Here is a 16,657-nt window from a genome sequence, read left to right as displayed (position 1 = left end):
AATTATGGTCCATATACAGTATTGTTAATCTCTTCAAATATCATTAACGCCATTCAGACCTTATCTGTTATGGACTCTCCCATAGCATGGGCCTAAAGTTTATACAAAAGATGTCTTGATGAGCATGCCAAACAGCTAAAAGCTAAATGTTAATGACTCAGATAGGTTAATCCTGAGCTAATTGGGAATGACTTATTGGCAATTTTTTATAACCAATTTTTTATTAGCTATTCCTTTTAGGTATACATGTAGCCACCGTAGATCCACATTTTCTGTAGAATATAGCAAGTGAATTATCCCAGCTAAAATTTTGACATTGTGCAAAGTTAAACAGTCTTTCGAGAAGGACATCACAATTGAATCTTATTAATAAGGATATTTTAATCATATTTGTATTTTTCTGTTTTAGCTCATCAAACTGGATTCTTTAGCTGTATACTGGAACCCTAACTCAGAACAATTTGATGGCAAGGACAAGGCAACAGTTTTGTCTAAATTAACCAGTGGTGTGGCAGATAGTGAGAAAGATCCTGGCTTCCAATATTGTAGGTTCACTGTTACTGCATCCATGTACAGTTTTTGTAATTTTGACAGTTCAATTTTTGAGGTTTTGTTTATTCTTAAACAAAAAATATCACACATATTCTATTTCTTTAATACTTTAAGAGGAAATTTACATGTCTTAATTTAAAAAAAAAACAAATGTAAAGTTAAAATAGATATTTGAGAATAATTGTTAGCTGAATTGCAATGAATTTGAACTCAGCTTATAGTATGATTGTTGTCATCATGGTCAGTGTGTCAAATGTCAAGGTGCCTACTTCTTAATAACTGTACAAAGATTAAATAAAAATGACCATGGAAATGGGGAACATGACAAAGAGACAATTACTTAATCAAAGAGCAGATAACAGCCGAAGGCTGCTAATGAGTCTTCAATGCAGCAAGAAAATCCTGCACCAGGAGGTGGGCCTTAGCTGGCCCCTAAACAAAACTGTGTACTAGTTAAGTGAAAATGGATGATAAACTTAAATCCAATACATATAAATAAACTTAAATTAAAAACATACAAGACTAACAAATGCTAGCTAAATAAAAGCGGTGGGGTTTAACATGTTTTGTGAAATATCAAACCTTCCTCTATACTTCTAGCCAATGTAGAATAAGCAAACACACAGTATAAGATAGACAGCATATTTTTAAGTGATGTTGAATTTATAGATATTGCTTACTACATCTATGTTTATCTTTTACAGTGATAAAACCCATCTCTTCAGTGGCCCACCTGAGACTGAATACAAAACCAGAGCTCAACAAATATACCATTCCTAAAATATTTATGACAATTGTTTTTGATGACATTAGTGTAGGACTATCAAAACTTCAGTTTGATGATGTTTTAGAAATGTTAGAATCCTTAGAGAGAATGAACCTGCTGAGTAAATACAGGAAGTACAGACCAGATGTTCCTCACAAGAAACATACAAAACAATGGTAGGTAGTTGTCTGTTACAAACAGTATAAATATACCATAGAAAACAATTGTATGTAGTTGTCTGGTACAAACAGTATAAATATTCAAAGGGATATTCAAACTGACAATGCTGTAACAAAGAAAAAATACCAAAAGAAAAACATAGCAAACTGAAGATGTCGCAACATTAACCACCCAACAAAAAAAAATCATAAAAGGTAGGCAAATCCTGCTCTACATATTTAAGGTTGTTGGAAGTTGCATTAAACACCAATTAACAAATGAAATATGAATTTCCATTAACTTTTGGAAAACTATGACCTTGAGCAGGATGATTGATCGACATTTATCATAATAATATTATATCCTTCTAAGCTATCCGGTAAATATGTTGCTATGTTTGACCTTGTATAAATCCAAAATTTTGCTACAAAAATACTATTCATGACATGAGTGCAAACAAAATCTAACTGGCAATCACACACAATTTTATTCATTGAAGGTGGCACTATGCAATGAATAGTGTACTTGAAGAAGATATCCGTAACAGAAGGAAGATGTGGTCCTGGTCTTATATAAACCAACATAGGAATACTATGAAACAGTATAGAGAGGCGTATGTTAAAAAACTAGACGGCAAAAAGGTTTCTAAAGAACTTCAGAAAACTCTAGATGTAAGTGTTTCTTTAAATTAGGGATGTGAGGTTCTCTTTTATTGCCAAATTTTCATGTTTATAGTTTTGTGCCATGTTTTCTGCAAGAATTTTACCACACTGATTGAATATTTCGCTGTCTTATTAATTGAGGTTGTTAGGTTTTGAAGAACTCGCAATAAAACTGGTGAAAAATTTACTTTCCATTCTGTTTTCATGAAAAGTATGTTAATTGATATCCAACCAATGATAATGAATCCATAGTAAATGTTTTTATAAAGCTAAAAAATCTGTTCATGTACACTTTATCCAGGTTTTTAACTTGTTATACTACTTTGATTCAGGATTGTGAAAAAGTGTTAAATGTGTTCAGTATCACATTGATGAGACAACAGGCAGAGGTCGAGGCAGCTAAACTTGGTGCTAAGAAAGCTCAGGAGAAAGGAAGTGGATGGTTTGGTGGCTGGTTGGGTGGCAAGAAAAAATCAGGCGAAAAGAAAGAAGATATAAGTAAGTCATTCTTAGGATAATATAATGCTAAATATTAAAATAAGTAGGTCAAGTATAATTTAAGATAATATATTGTGAAATATTGATAAAGACAAAAGTTTTTGTCCATATTGGTAATCTAGCATTGCTTTCAGATATTTGTTTATCACTCTTTTTATTCATTTGAAAAGACTGAAAAAAGCTGTGGTGTAGTGTTTAGTGCATCAGACTACTCACATAAAGGTTCATGTTTCGATCCCCCTTCAGGGGAGAAAATTTCAGGGACTTAATTTTCAGCTCTCACTTGACACCATTTGCAAGTATGGTCTTTAGAAACCAGGGCTTCCAAAACGGTCATATATTCCGGTCATTTGTATAATGTCCGATAAAAGACCGGCTGGGCAAAGCATGAAACGGTCATCTTATTTTTAGTTAAACTGTTTTCAAGTCTTTTTCGGTCATTTTAATATAATTCACGATCTTTTTGACCCAACCTTTTGCCTTTAACAACCAGACATTTCCGGTCATAAAAGTGATATGATGATTAATTACTATCAAAACAACCCCTACTTCTGTGCTTTCTAATTTTAATCAAGATTAATTAGTTGTTGGACAGCTGAAATCTACCTGTTCAGGTGACAGGTAAACTATTTTCAGTACTGGACATCGTATTCATAAATTGATCGGTCTATTTACAATTATTTTCGTATATTTCAGCGGTTTTTATCTACGGTAATTGATTTAGTCCAAAAGATTAAATTATTAGAAATTAGTTTATCAACATGATTTGATGAAAAATTTAAAAAGGTTTTAAATGAAAAATCTTCAGAACTACGTTGTATGAACAAGAGCATGTGTGCGCATGTGCACAGGTGAGAAATTTAATTATGCATCCTAAATTTCTTCAAAAATGCTTAAATTATCATTGATACCTGTATCTGATGTTCATTTCAAGTATTTTGTTGAAGAAATAATGTTGAAAGAGCATCTTCACTCAGTTGTGCTTTGTAAAATGTACACGGATTTTATGTATCCGTTTATGGTCCATGTTTTACCATTGTCAAGTCAACATCCGGTTTGGGAAATGTGACTTTGAAAATGAAATTAAAGTTCTTGACAACGTCATTTTGCACAAATAAAGAGTCTAAGGCAGATATGAGCACGCTGATGTGCACACTTTGAATGATGCACTGCCAATTTCAAATTCAACAGTTTATGTCAGAACATCAAATTCATATCAAAGTAAAGTTTGATATTGTTTTTTTTAATATAATGTCAATCATTGGGACGGCCATCTGATTACCATAATTGCCTTTTGTGACTTAGTCTTAAGGATTAAAATCGGGATCAGATATAAAATGTCCGGCTGGCTCAAAACAATTTTGGAAGCCTTGTTAGAAACAATGATAGTTTATTGGAAGGGGAAGATAAATGGCTGACCGGTGTTCAGAGAGAGCCATATCTCTTGCACGTAAAAGACACCCTTGTAGATTTAGAAAAGAGCAGGATAATGCCGCTACAAAGCAGCACTCGCACCAGCCAAGTGGAAAGGGATTATTATATAAGTTATAATAACTTGTTTTTCAATCCACTATAAATAGTTATGTTTCAACTAAACTAAACTACACTGGTCTTAGTTCAAACATTTTTTCATTGTCCAAGACATTTTTTGAACTTGGAACGTCTTTTCCATCACATACAAATAATCGATCAATGAAAAAAATAAAACACAGTTTATTCCACTTAATTGCATACCAGTTAATAGCATAATTCATTTTTTTCTATAATTTTCTCCTGCACAAAATCATTTCCTATTCATCTAATGTTATTAAATTGTCTGGTAATATGCATTGCTCTTCAAGTGGCCTTTCAGTTGTAAAGAAAATAATCGTCAGCTTGCTATGCTTAGTTAAAACTGACAAGATTTTTTTGCAACTTGGTGAGTACAATTTTCTTGATTGCATCATTATTTTAGTTATTATTTCATAATTACTTTTCTGTTATTGAAAAAAAGTTTGAAAACAGTTTCTTTCGTGTTTGTATGTTGGTAAAAGTTCCCCATGTTCTGTTTTAAGCCTTGAGGTCATAAAAATGTCTACAGGTATTGTAGATTCATTTATTTTCGTGCATATCAATTTTCCTAAATACAATAACACGAATGACACTAGGCATATAACTTTCATTAGAATGAATAAACATTCAAAATGTTGTATGTGGATTATGATCGTTCAGATTTGTTCACTGATCTGTACATAGATGTTATTTGACTCTGTAATTTAGAGTTTCGTATATAAGCATACTCTGCTTAATTGCATAATTTTGCCTAACAAATAGGCTATGCAAATAACTGGAATTAACTGTACATAAAAATAACATCATAAACAATATTAATATGGAGACATGAAATGAACAAGAATTAAAACGACATAGCTCATCGGTTTCTAAAAGTCAAGTTGACAGTAAGTTTATTTATGATAGACCTAGTAGACTGTTTTAATTTAGGAATAACTGGTCTTAAGAGCTTGTTATTTGAGGTTTAAACTAAGGGCTGTCCCATTAAAATGAAGGAAGGAAGGAAGTGAACTTTATTTGTTTACACAACTTTTGTTTGTGTGTCCATCTGGTAAAAGCAAAACTATAAACAAAAAACCCCCAAAAACCAACTTCCACATCAGAATGATGGAATAGTTCTAACTTTTTTCTAAAGCTTTTATTTTAAGTTTATACCATGTATTTGTATTGTAAAATAATTTACATACGAAATGAGTAACTGTTGATTGATTACTTACAGATGGGGATAGTCCTGGTAAGATCACTGATATAAAAGTTTGATGTATTTGTGTGTATTGGTTTATTTTCATCTTACTTGATGTTTTGTGAAAGATTTGACTTTGAATTTTCTTATGCACATGCATAAAGTAAAAGCACTGATGTTTTATGTCTGCTTTGGGACTTTTTTATTTTCGTCATCTATATAAAAGATGATATTACCAATGTCATTTCAACTGATTGGGCCGAGCTTACGTCTTAATTTGCATAAGGACAGTCTATTTGAAGATGTGTGTGATTGGGATGACTGCCGTTATAATTATTACTGATTTCTAATCATCTATCAGTGCCATCAAAGGAATTTACAAAAGAATAACTGGACACTTCATTGATGAGTTTATCCTAAAACACCTATCTATAGATGGAATGGTTTATTATGAGTGAAACGGTTGAACTCCGCCCAGTCAAGTGAAATAAATTGAGTAATAATTGATAATCACTTATAAAAGATAAGTATTGGACTAAATGCTCACAAGCAAAATTGATAGTTGAAGTTTGAATTTCAGAGCCTATAAACTAGTTTTGCTTTGAAAAAATTGTGTTTTTCAGTGAACAGCAATTTACACATTGTTACTTCAGGGTCATTCCAAAATTAAATTCATTTTCGGTTGGAATGCCATTTTTATCAGACAACAATTAGAAAAGGCAATTTTTGTTCAGGACCCATACAAAATTGAAAAAAATGTTCTCCCTGTGTTGGACATGATAAAAGGCTCATGACCAAAGGATGAATAATTTAAAAATAAGAACAAGCAATCACAACAGATTGGGAAAAGCTTAAGTTCGCTAGTTATTAAAATTAAAGAGTTTGGGCAAAAAGCATACAACTGGCCTGGAAAATGTATCAAATTGGCCAAAAATGAAACTTTTTTCGCTTGCAGTATTTTGTGGAGTGGCTGAAATTTGTATAATTTAAGTACATGAGGAGTGTGCATGATTTCTTTATTTTAGCGAAAAATGTGCACTTTCATACAGATTGGATTTATTAGATATCAAAGCATGCAAAACTTTAAGATTGTTTTTTTAAGAACTATATTGATGTCTTTATAATCTTTTAGACAAAGCAATTATTTTTGTTTTAGCAAAACTGATCAGAAGATGATAATATAAAAATCATTTACTGAAAATTTGTTGAAAATGTGTCGTGTAGCATTTTTTTTATTTATTTGACTGTTATCTTGATGTTATTCTTCGGTTAATTCTAAAGATGTATCATACTCTATATTGACAGAGGACAAATTCCAAGAGCAGTTTACATCAGATGAGAAATCTAAGTTATATGATGCTATTGGATATGAGGAAAATGAAGCAGATCCCACACTTCCTAAAGAAGTAAGATTAAGGATGTCTGCTTGTCATGTTTTGAAATTTTTGTCAGATTTTTGGAATCCTCTTGTTTAATCCATTTGAATCTGAATGCCTTACAAAAAATTCCCCATGAACCCCAATTTCCTTTTTATAAATCTTTTACATGTATAATTATAAGTCATTTGTAAAAGTCTTATAATTTTTTTTTTTTTTTAATAGTATTTGAGAACTTTAACGGGTCAATGATAAAGCTAAGAAAAATCAAGAGAGAACATTTTCCCACCAATATTCCAATGTCTAATATCTCGAAAAACAAGCACATTGACCCCTAAATTATTTTTTTTTGCTTTTTTGATTCCTCAATTTATTCCCTATCAATACATACTAGTTTAATTAAAAGTTATTTATTTTGAAACTGAGCAGCGAACATCCTTTAATAAGTTATATTACTGTGATACTTGTATAGGGCCCTATTTATACAGGTATATTGAGTTGATACATTTTCTGTTTAAAGAGTGTCTGGTTTAGAAAGGGTTTTAATTCTAGGTAGATATCAATTTGATAAAAGTTGAATAATATTCACCATTTAAAGATTTTTGAGATTAAGTTAGAAAAAAAAAGATAAAGATTTTCTGTTTTATAAATTCCTTGAAAAATATTGCTGATCATCAAATATGAAATTATTTAAAATTCAAAAAATTACTTTTTATTTGAAAAAGGGAAGAATACATTTAGATACTATAATATTAATTTTCATGATACTGGTTTATGCATAAATTGTATAATTATTTATGATACTATTTTTCAGTTTGTTGCTTTGAGATTGGTGACAAAGCTAACCAAGATGTCCATAACATTGAGAGATGATGCCTCAAAGTAAGCTTTATTAATACTGTGGATTCCTTCATTTTATTGAGACTTTTTTTTCTGGTGGAAGGATAAAGGAAAATTTGTTATTTTCATGGATATGTGATTATTGGTACAGTAAAACCTGGCTAAACCAAACCCTGCATAAACCGAAAACCTGTATAAACCAAACATTGTTCTAAAGCACTGTCACATCAAATTGTATGTGTTGTGAACCTGATAAAACCGAACATTGACCAAAATCGAACAAAATCTCAAGTCCTGATGAGGTTCGGTTTAAACAGATTTCACTGTATTTACATAAGTATGGATACAAATCTAAAGAAACTTGGTACTTTGCATAAAATTGTTGCCCAAAATATTGTATGTATATTATTTCCTGTGTTTTTGTTGTTGCTATAGTGATGAAAGAGGGTCCCAAACATCCAAATCAGGGACTTTCACAATATAGAAAACTGTTTTTGACTTGTTTATTTTAAAACTGTTGTTTTTTTGCAGAGATTCTCATGTGATAAAGTTACAGCTCAAGGATGTTTTCAGTTCTGTTGGACAGAGGCCTGCTGCTAATGCTATAATGTATGTAGTTTATAATGGAATTTATTTGGTTTTTTTTAGTTTGAGGCTTTTCTATTAAAAAGTAAAATAACAAAAAAAAAGGACTCGGAGGAAAATTCTAAATGGCAAATTCAAAAGCTCAAACACATTAAATGATCGAATAACAACTGTCATATTCCTAACTAGGAATATGCATTTTTCTATGTCAAACATGGTGGATAAAACCTAGTTTTATAGCTAGTTAGACCTCTTGCTTGTATGGCTGGGGTATAAAATTCCATTATATTGACAGCAATGTGTGAACTAAACAAATAAACAAAAGAGTTATAATGTCAACATAGTGAGTTATAATGTCAACATAGTGTTATAATGTAATAACTATAAAAAAATAAAAAATGTCAACAAAGAATAACAAAAAGGCATATAGACAAAGCAGATTAGCAATACTGGAGATAACAATACAAATAAATCACCATAACACAATAATATAGGGTTATTGCATGAATATTGGGGAATATTGTCCCAAGTAGAATTTTATATTGCACAAGTTTGCAAGTGCGATATATGTTCTATGAGGGACAATGTTTCCCAATATTCATGCAATAACCCTTTTATTGTATAGCAATATAGTATTTGAAAGTAAAAAAGATTTTGTCGTAGATGACTTCATGAATTTTAAAGATTTATTGAACTAGTGCAATAGTAGAATTTATTGCACGCTAACCTTTGGTTACTTTCTATGGGAAATATTATATTGCTATGCAATAATATATAATCTTGAAATTTATTACATTATGTCATTTTAACTTTGTAAAGTTGTATCATTGCAATTGGCAATCATAGAAAAGTACTTTGTTTTGTATGGGACCCATTTTACAATACTTTAAGCTGCACCATTTTTTTTGGCTGAAATAGTTTAAGTGGATAATATTCCTTTTTCATGACAAATTCATTTATTGCAGGGTTGAGGCCAAGATGGACAAGTTTACAGTGCAGGGCACTCCACAAAATGGACAGTCTCCATACATGGCCTTGTCACAGACCAAAGAGGCTGACCAAGTCTACTCATTGCTCAATGCATGGTTTGAAACTAATCCATTAGATGGCGCTTGTGACACCAGAGTTAGGCTTAATAGCAGACCCTTACAGATTATTTACGATGCTGTACGTAGTTTGAACATTTCTAAAAGAATTATTTTGTTGTTGCTTAAAAGATTAAAGCAAGGGGAATTCATCTAATGATCATGATGATGTATAAGTTCCATTTGTTTAATATTTTTTCTGTATTTTACTGATAAATGGACTTAGCTTTTGGCAAACCCTTTTAGATTCTCAATGCTCTTTAACTTTGTACTTGTTTAGCTTTATAAATATTTTGATATGAGCGTCACTGATGAGTTGTATGTAGACAAAACGAGCATCTGGTGTATTAATTATAAAACTATTTGCATTAAGAGAGGCAATAGCAGATATGACAAAGGGTTCCAGGTTTTAGGTATCTTTGTATCTTTGCTTGTTTACTGCAAACCAACTTTTTTTTTGCAGATACATTTATTTCATGTTTCATCCTTTTTGTCCACTTTGCTGCTTTTTAAATTCTCAATTTAAATTTATTTAATGAGTTTTATAAAGAAAAATACAAGTTTATGTATTTGCAGCTATTTACATATGTATATTTTGCATTATTTTTATTCTCACAATAGTCTCAAAATTAAACTACTGGCATAAATAAATTGTGTTAAAATAGTATTATTTTTAGATCTATCTTGTTTTACATGTGTTTGTTATTTTAAGGTGACAATAAACAATTTGGTCAAGTTCTTCAAACCACCAGAGCATGTATATCTACAACAGTAAGTTATAACTATTTTATATTATATAGTAGTGGCAGATCCAGAAAAAGGGGGTGGAGGTGTTCTGGGGTTTTGAGTCCCCCCCCCCATTTTCCCTGGGTTGGACCCCCCCCTTTTAAAATGGCTGGATCCGCCCCTGAATAGTTATTTGATACAGATGTGTAAGAATCACATGATATACACACCCTCAGTTATATCAGTTATAGTGGAAATTGAATGTTGATTAAATTATAGGTTATCTTTATATAGCTATAGTTTTCAAAATGAGAACAAGTTCCTTGGCTACATTGAGACATTGAATGGCAGAAGCTCTTACTTAGATCAGAAGTAGCTGTGTTAAAAGCATTCTCACTTGAGTAGCTTGTAGTGAAAATTATCACTAAAACAAAATTTAAGAAACTATAATAAAGAAGATGTGGTATGATTGCCAATGAGACACAAAAGACCAAAATGACACAGACATTAACAACTATAGGTCACCCACAGCCTTCAACAATGATCAAAGCCCATACCGCATAGTCAGCTATAGAAGGCCCTGATAAGACAATGTAAAACAATTCAAACGAGAAAACTAACAGCATAGATTCCAACCATTATGATTTTTCCGTAGTTTTTCCAATTTTGCGATAAAAACTATGCTATTACGGTCACAGTCGAATAGTTACGGATTCCCAATCATTGCCGTTCAATTTGGTAAAACACAGATTTTTATTCGCCCGTCAAAATGTCCGGTGTCCGTCCTTCTGTCCGTCCGTCTGTCTGGCGTAAACATGTTGCACCGTAACTTGAGAACGACTGATCCAAATTTCATGAAACTCAAAATAATTGTTTCTTATGATGGTCAAATGATCTGTATACTTTTTGGTGAAAATAAAATTAAAACTTTTTGAGTTACGGCACTTTGTAACTAAAACAGGGGGGTGTTTTTTTTCACATGTTGCACCGTATCTCAAAAACGATTCTTGATTATGGCTTAAAACTTTAAACACTTCTTAGTTGTATTAATATAAATATTTGTATACTTTTTGGTGATGATTCAAAATTTTATTTTTGAGTTATTGAGTATTTTGTAAAAAAGGGGGAGGGTTTTTTTTACATGTCGCACCATATCTCAAAAACAATTTATGATTATGGCTTAAAACTTTACACTTGTCTTTGTTATATTAATCTTAAGATCTGTATACTTTTTGTTGATGATTCAAAATTTCATTTTTGAGTTATTGAGTATTTTGTAAAAAAGGGGACGGTTTTTTATTTCATGTTGTGCCGTATCTCAAAAACAATTTATGATTATTGCTTAAAACTTTACACACTTCTTTGTTATATTAATCTAAAGATCTGTATACTTTTTAGTTTTTCAAAATTTTATTTTAGTGATATTTAGTTTTTTGTAAAAAAAAAAAACTGGGTTGGGGGTTTCACATGTCCCGCCGTGTCTCAAAAACAATGTATGGTTATTGCTTAATACTTTCTCAGAAACTATTTATGATTGTAGCATAAAACTTCCACACACTCGGGCGTATCATGCGCTCATGTCGCAGCTGTTTATTATCATTACTTTTCCGTCCTGGTCCGGTATTTAGAAAACGCCAATGTAATGCTTCCGGTTTCTCAAGAGTTATCAACTTATTGTTTGTAACTAACTGACTTCCGAAGAGGCAACTTGCATTTTATGAAGTAGCTTCCGCCTTTCTCAGCTACTTCTCCTTGACAAAACGAAAAAATTTACAAGTCGAGAACATCTGAACAATTAATGAATGAAATACATACTACAGACAACATGTTAAACAACAATTTTTAGTGCACATCATTTTGCAACCACTCACCAGTATTTTTTTATTTGGTAAATGCAAGTTTTATGAATGATTACTGAAAACTTAAAAAAAATACGGAAAATTTGATAGATTGTTACTGAGTGTGTCAAAAGGGGTTGGCATCTATGTAACAGCCTATTTATGTAAAAAAAATGAACGAAAAACACTATGTGTAAAATTTTCATAAGAATATTTAAACAGAGACAAAACAAAAAACCGGTCTAGTTCTGGACACTTAAATCTGGAAGGACTAATTTATAAAAATGTCTTGATGGTATGGGAGCTGAATAACTGAAAAATTAAACTCCACATGAAAGATAAATAAACATGTGTTACCTAAACAACAACTATATAAAAAAAGAAGGTGTGGTATGATTGCCAATGAAACAACTCTCCACAAGAGACCAAAATAACACAGCAATTAACCACTATAGGTCACTGTTTGGCCTTCAAAAATGAGGAAAGTCCATACAGCATAGTCAGCTATAAAAGGCCCCAAATGACAATGTAAAACATTTCAAACGAGAAAACTAACGGCCTAACTTATGTACAAAAATTGAAAGAAAAACAAATATGTAACACAAACAAACAACAACCACTGAATTACAGGCTCCTGACTTGGGACAGCCATATACATAAATAATGTGGCGGGGTTAAACATATTAGTGGGATCCCAACCCTCCCCTTACCTGGGACAGTGGTATAACAGTACAACATAAGAACGAACCATAAAAATCAGTTGAAAAGGCTTAAATCATAAGATGGACCTATTTTACTTGATTTATGTATTAGTCTTTTATCTGTTTTAGACTTTCAGAGGCAGCAGTGGCTAAGTTTGAACAGATTAAGGAACAATCGGCAACAGGACTACAACACGCCATAGAACAGAGGAAATACACTGAGATATCTGTTGATCTACAACCATCTTATGTTATCATACCAGATAAAGGCTACTATACAAAGTAAGTTTAAACATGCTGGTTGTGAGTTCGAGTCCCCACACCCAACAATAAAAGAAATGTGGTAATTTTGGTCTTCTTCTGAACATCAGTGGAAACCTTGCCAAACTCTTGATAAAACTTGGGCTTCCTTTTAGTTGTGCAGAATTGGAACATATGTATAATTTTAAAAAGGATAACAAAAAATGGACCAGTGACAATAAATCTGTAGATCGATGTTTATGTATCAAAAATATTTCATATATATATATGTCATGTACGTGTATACTCAAATCTGTATAAAACATTTAATGATATGTATAAATCATGATTATACACAACTGCTAAATACGGTACAAAAAGTTACTTAAAGGTATGTATAGAATAAGGCCTAAGGGGACAGATAAAATTATTGAAATTACATTAAATTTTAATTAATTTTAATACATTTGTAGAGATGGTAAAGCACTTATCCTTGACCTTGGTAACTTGAAGGTTGCTACTGAGAAGAGCCAATCCAAATACTCAAAAGGACAACAGGTATACAGGCATTATTTTATATGACAATTACTGTAGTTCTGCAAAGAAACTATAAATAAATCACTTGTTTATCCTTAGTTATCTTTTATTTTTCTAGATTGTGCTTATAACTTCATTTGGATTTGGCTTAAATTTTGTCTTTGTGTCGTAAATTTAGGTTCTCTACTGTGCTTAAACTTTTTTGCCTAGATTGTGCATAAAATTAAATCTCTATCCTTAAAATTTTATGTATTTGATTGTGCATGTGATTGTACGTTATTGAAGGCTTGTTGTAGTAGAACTGTGTTGATATATTTGCCTTGCATTGCTTTTAAAAAAGTGTTACTTGCACTTGATGTGAAAAGATGTTTCAGGTTGCCTTTTTTTCTTTGAAAATGAATTCCAAATTTCCCCAAAAATGAGAATTGAATTCCATCATGACCATGGGGTTTAAATGTTCCTCAAATAATGAAATGAATAATTTGAAATTAAAGTGAGAGATCCTATTTAAAAAAGTTAAAGTTACAGTATAGCAACAGTGTAAAGAATATGTATGAGGGGGGTCTCATCAGGGTTTGCAATCCTGGATCCTGCTTACTGTTTTGTCAGATTCTCGTATCCTGCTTATACTATGTACGTTAGCAATTCTCATTTTTTTGTCATTTCCCGGGTCCCGCTAGACCTCATTTTCCTGTTTTCAGGAAACAATAATTTGACTTTCACGTGTCACGCTTACAAAAAAAATCGGCAATCCCACGTCACACTTAGACCCTAGTGAGATCCATTAGGAATACCTTGATTTTTGCAATTCTAAAAAATGAGAAGTCTCATTCCACAAAAAACCTGTCTTGATCCTCTGACCCACACAATTGAACCCCTGAATTCACTGCTTAGTAATAAATATAAGAATAAGCCTTTTATATATGTTTGTGCTATAAATATTAGTGTTTGATTTTAAGCTTTGGAAGGTTGGAATGAATATCATACAAGAAAGGCCAAAAATGGTAGTTTGTTATGTTATGTTATCCTTGTTTGTTATTGTTAGTTTTTTTACATTTATCTTGAAATCAAACTACTGTAAATTCAGAAACTATTGTGTGCATTTATTATTGCGATTTTGTCATTTAAGACTTAAATGGGATTTTATATTTTTGAGAAAAGTCCTGTTAAATTCATATTAAATATTTCAAAATGCGACTTTAAATTATTGCGTTTACAACTTAGTCGCATTTTTCGCAATAATAAAAACCTCTCATTAATTCCTGAATTTACAGTACAACTGCAAGTCAAGAAATTTAAACTTGTGCACATTTATGTTAAATTGAATTCACGTTATAATTTCTTAATATTGTGAATAGATTTATTTCCATGGGTACAAATTTTGCATTGATGTGAAAATTGATTTTTTGTTTTGACAAATTCTGTTTACAAATAAATTTAAAAGAAATTTAAATTTGATAAAACACTAGAACTCTGGTTCACATCTATTGTAAAAAATCAATGAATCTTTGAACCCATCAATAAATAGGATTCACAGTATAGCATGCCATGTTTATGTTCACAGTATTTGTTTCAGGAGGTGAAGGGTTCTTATTATAGCTGCAATACAATGTCAAATATTGTGTTCTTTATAGTTATAGGAAGATGTGGTGTGAGTGCCAATGAGACAACTCTCCATCCAAATAACAATTTAAAAAAAAATTAACCATTATGGGTCAATGTACGGCCTTCAACAAAGAGCCTTGGCTCAGACCAAACAACAAGCTATAAAGGGTTCCCAAAATGTGTAAAACCATTGAAATGGGAAAACCAACAGTCTAATCTATATAAAAAAACAAGAAACGAGAAACGTGTATAAATTACATAAACAAACGACAACTACTGTACATAAGATGCCTGACTTAGGACAGGTGCAATCATTTGCAGCGGGTTTAATCGTTTTAATGGATCCAAACCGTCTCCCTTTTTCTGAAACAATAGCATAACATCACAACATAAAAAAACACACGATAAAATAGTTATATTTATCACTCATTCATTGCATGTTTACTGATTAGAAATACTTATATGGTCTTACAAGTGATCATCATATATGAAATTTTCAACCTTTGTTTAATTGAGACAATTTAAGCTAATCTTAATTGGAAACAGTACATTATTCCTGGTTTAAAAATATGTATAAACATCATAAATTTATAATTTCATTCATTCAGTAAGTCTATTCATTAGTTGAAATAACATTTAAATCAGTATGAATAAAATGACCATTCAGTATTGTGTATTAATAAAAAGACAACAAAGCCAAGGTCTGCAATCAACATCAAATTACCTCAATGACAAATAAAGACAAGACAAGACAATATTTTATTAAAGTCTCATCTCTTTATTATGTACAAACAGCTGATAAAACAACATCATAAAACATACAAGAGCCACTCTAAAAAGAGTTATGAGAGACTATCTAAAAAGTATACAGTATTTACACTAAAATTAGCTATAAAAAATACATTTTCTTTAAAAAAAAATGTCATTGCAGATTTTGGCAGTATAATAGTATATATTTTCATTTGTGAAGAAAAATATAAATTTATCATCATCAGACAATTGCATAAAACAAATAACAATGCAAATCTTCATACACAGGACAATTCATTAATACATGATATTCATCTTCAATTATAAGGTTTTCATTACAAATACTGTTAAAACAAATATATTTAGATTTGACTAAAAATCAATAACCAATAAGGTCCCTGGGTGCAGAGTCACATGACAATGTGGGTGTGTATAATTGACCCTCCCCCTTTTAAACTGGATTAGGATGATAACATATGTTTTATGATTTTTTTAGATGGAAACTGTGGAAGAATTGATGAAACGAGCGTATGATAGATTCAATATTACACTTGGCAGAGTGCAGGTCTTGTTCTCAAGTTCAGGTAAATTGAAATAAAAATAATGGAAATGTTATTACCAAACTTTCCATCACAGACCAACTAGGTCACTGTTTGACCTTCAACAATGAGCAAAACCCATACCACATAGTAAGCCATAAATGTCACTGTATGACCTTCAACAATGAGCAAAACCCATATCACATAGCAAGCCATAAAAATGCCGCAGTATGACCTTCAACAATGAGCACAACCCATACCACATAGCAAGCCATAAAAGGCCACTGTATGACAGAATTAAAACAATTTAAACCCAACCTTCCCCTTAACCTGGGACAGTGATGCAACAGAACAACAAGAGAACAAACTATAAAATTCAGTGTTAAATTCTTAACTCAAAGAACAACAAAAAAAAAAAGACTTTTGAGACTTAAAGTGTTCAAAATCAGAGATAAGACTTATAC

The 16,657-nt window shown here is 31.4% G+C and overlaps 1 protein-coding gene across 1 annotated transcript in view; it reads left to right on the top strand.

Moving 5' to 3' along the window:
• The window catches only part of LOC134717773 (intermembrane lipid transfer protein VPS13A-like), a 116,007-nt gene that overhangs the window by 16,960 nt on the left and 82,390 nt on the right, over window positions 1-16,657 (top strand). The window contains exons 8-20 of the mRNA XM_063580268.1: window positions 410-545; window positions 1,257-1,494; window positions 1,977-2,148; window positions 2,472-2,637; window positions 6,677-6,777; window positions 7,562-7,629; window positions 8,119-8,196; window positions 9,138-9,339; window positions 9,970-10,028; window positions 12,652-12,804; window positions 13,236-13,320; window positions 14,259-14,303; window positions 16,151-16,238. Of these exons, the coding sequence (XP_063436338.1) occupies window positions 410-545; window positions 1,257-1,494; window positions 1,977-2,148; window positions 2,472-2,637; window positions 6,677-6,777; window positions 7,562-7,629; window positions 8,119-8,196; window positions 9,138-9,339; window positions 9,970-10,028; window positions 12,652-12,804; window positions 13,236-13,320; window positions 14,259-14,303; window positions 16,151-16,238 (1,591 nt within the window). The remainder of the gene's footprint in view (window positions 1-409; window positions 546-1,256; window positions 1,495-1,976; window positions 2,149-2,471; window positions 2,638-6,676; window positions 6,778-7,561; window positions 7,630-8,118; window positions 8,197-9,137; window positions 9,340-9,969; window positions 10,029-12,651; window positions 12,805-13,235; window positions 13,321-14,258; window positions 14,304-16,150; window positions 16,239-16,657) is intronic.

This window comes from Mytilus trossulus, chromosome 5, assembly GCF_036588685.1.
Source record: "Mytilus trossulus isolate FHL-02 chromosome 5, PNRI_Mtr1.1.1.hap1, whole genome shotgun sequence".
Taxonomy (NCBI): domain Eukaryota; kingdom Metazoa; phylum Mollusca; class Bivalvia; order Mytilida; family Mytilidae; genus Mytilus; species Mytilus trossulus.
Note: the sequence above shows the minus strand (reverse complement) of the source record. Positions and strands in the feature narration are given on the sequence as shown.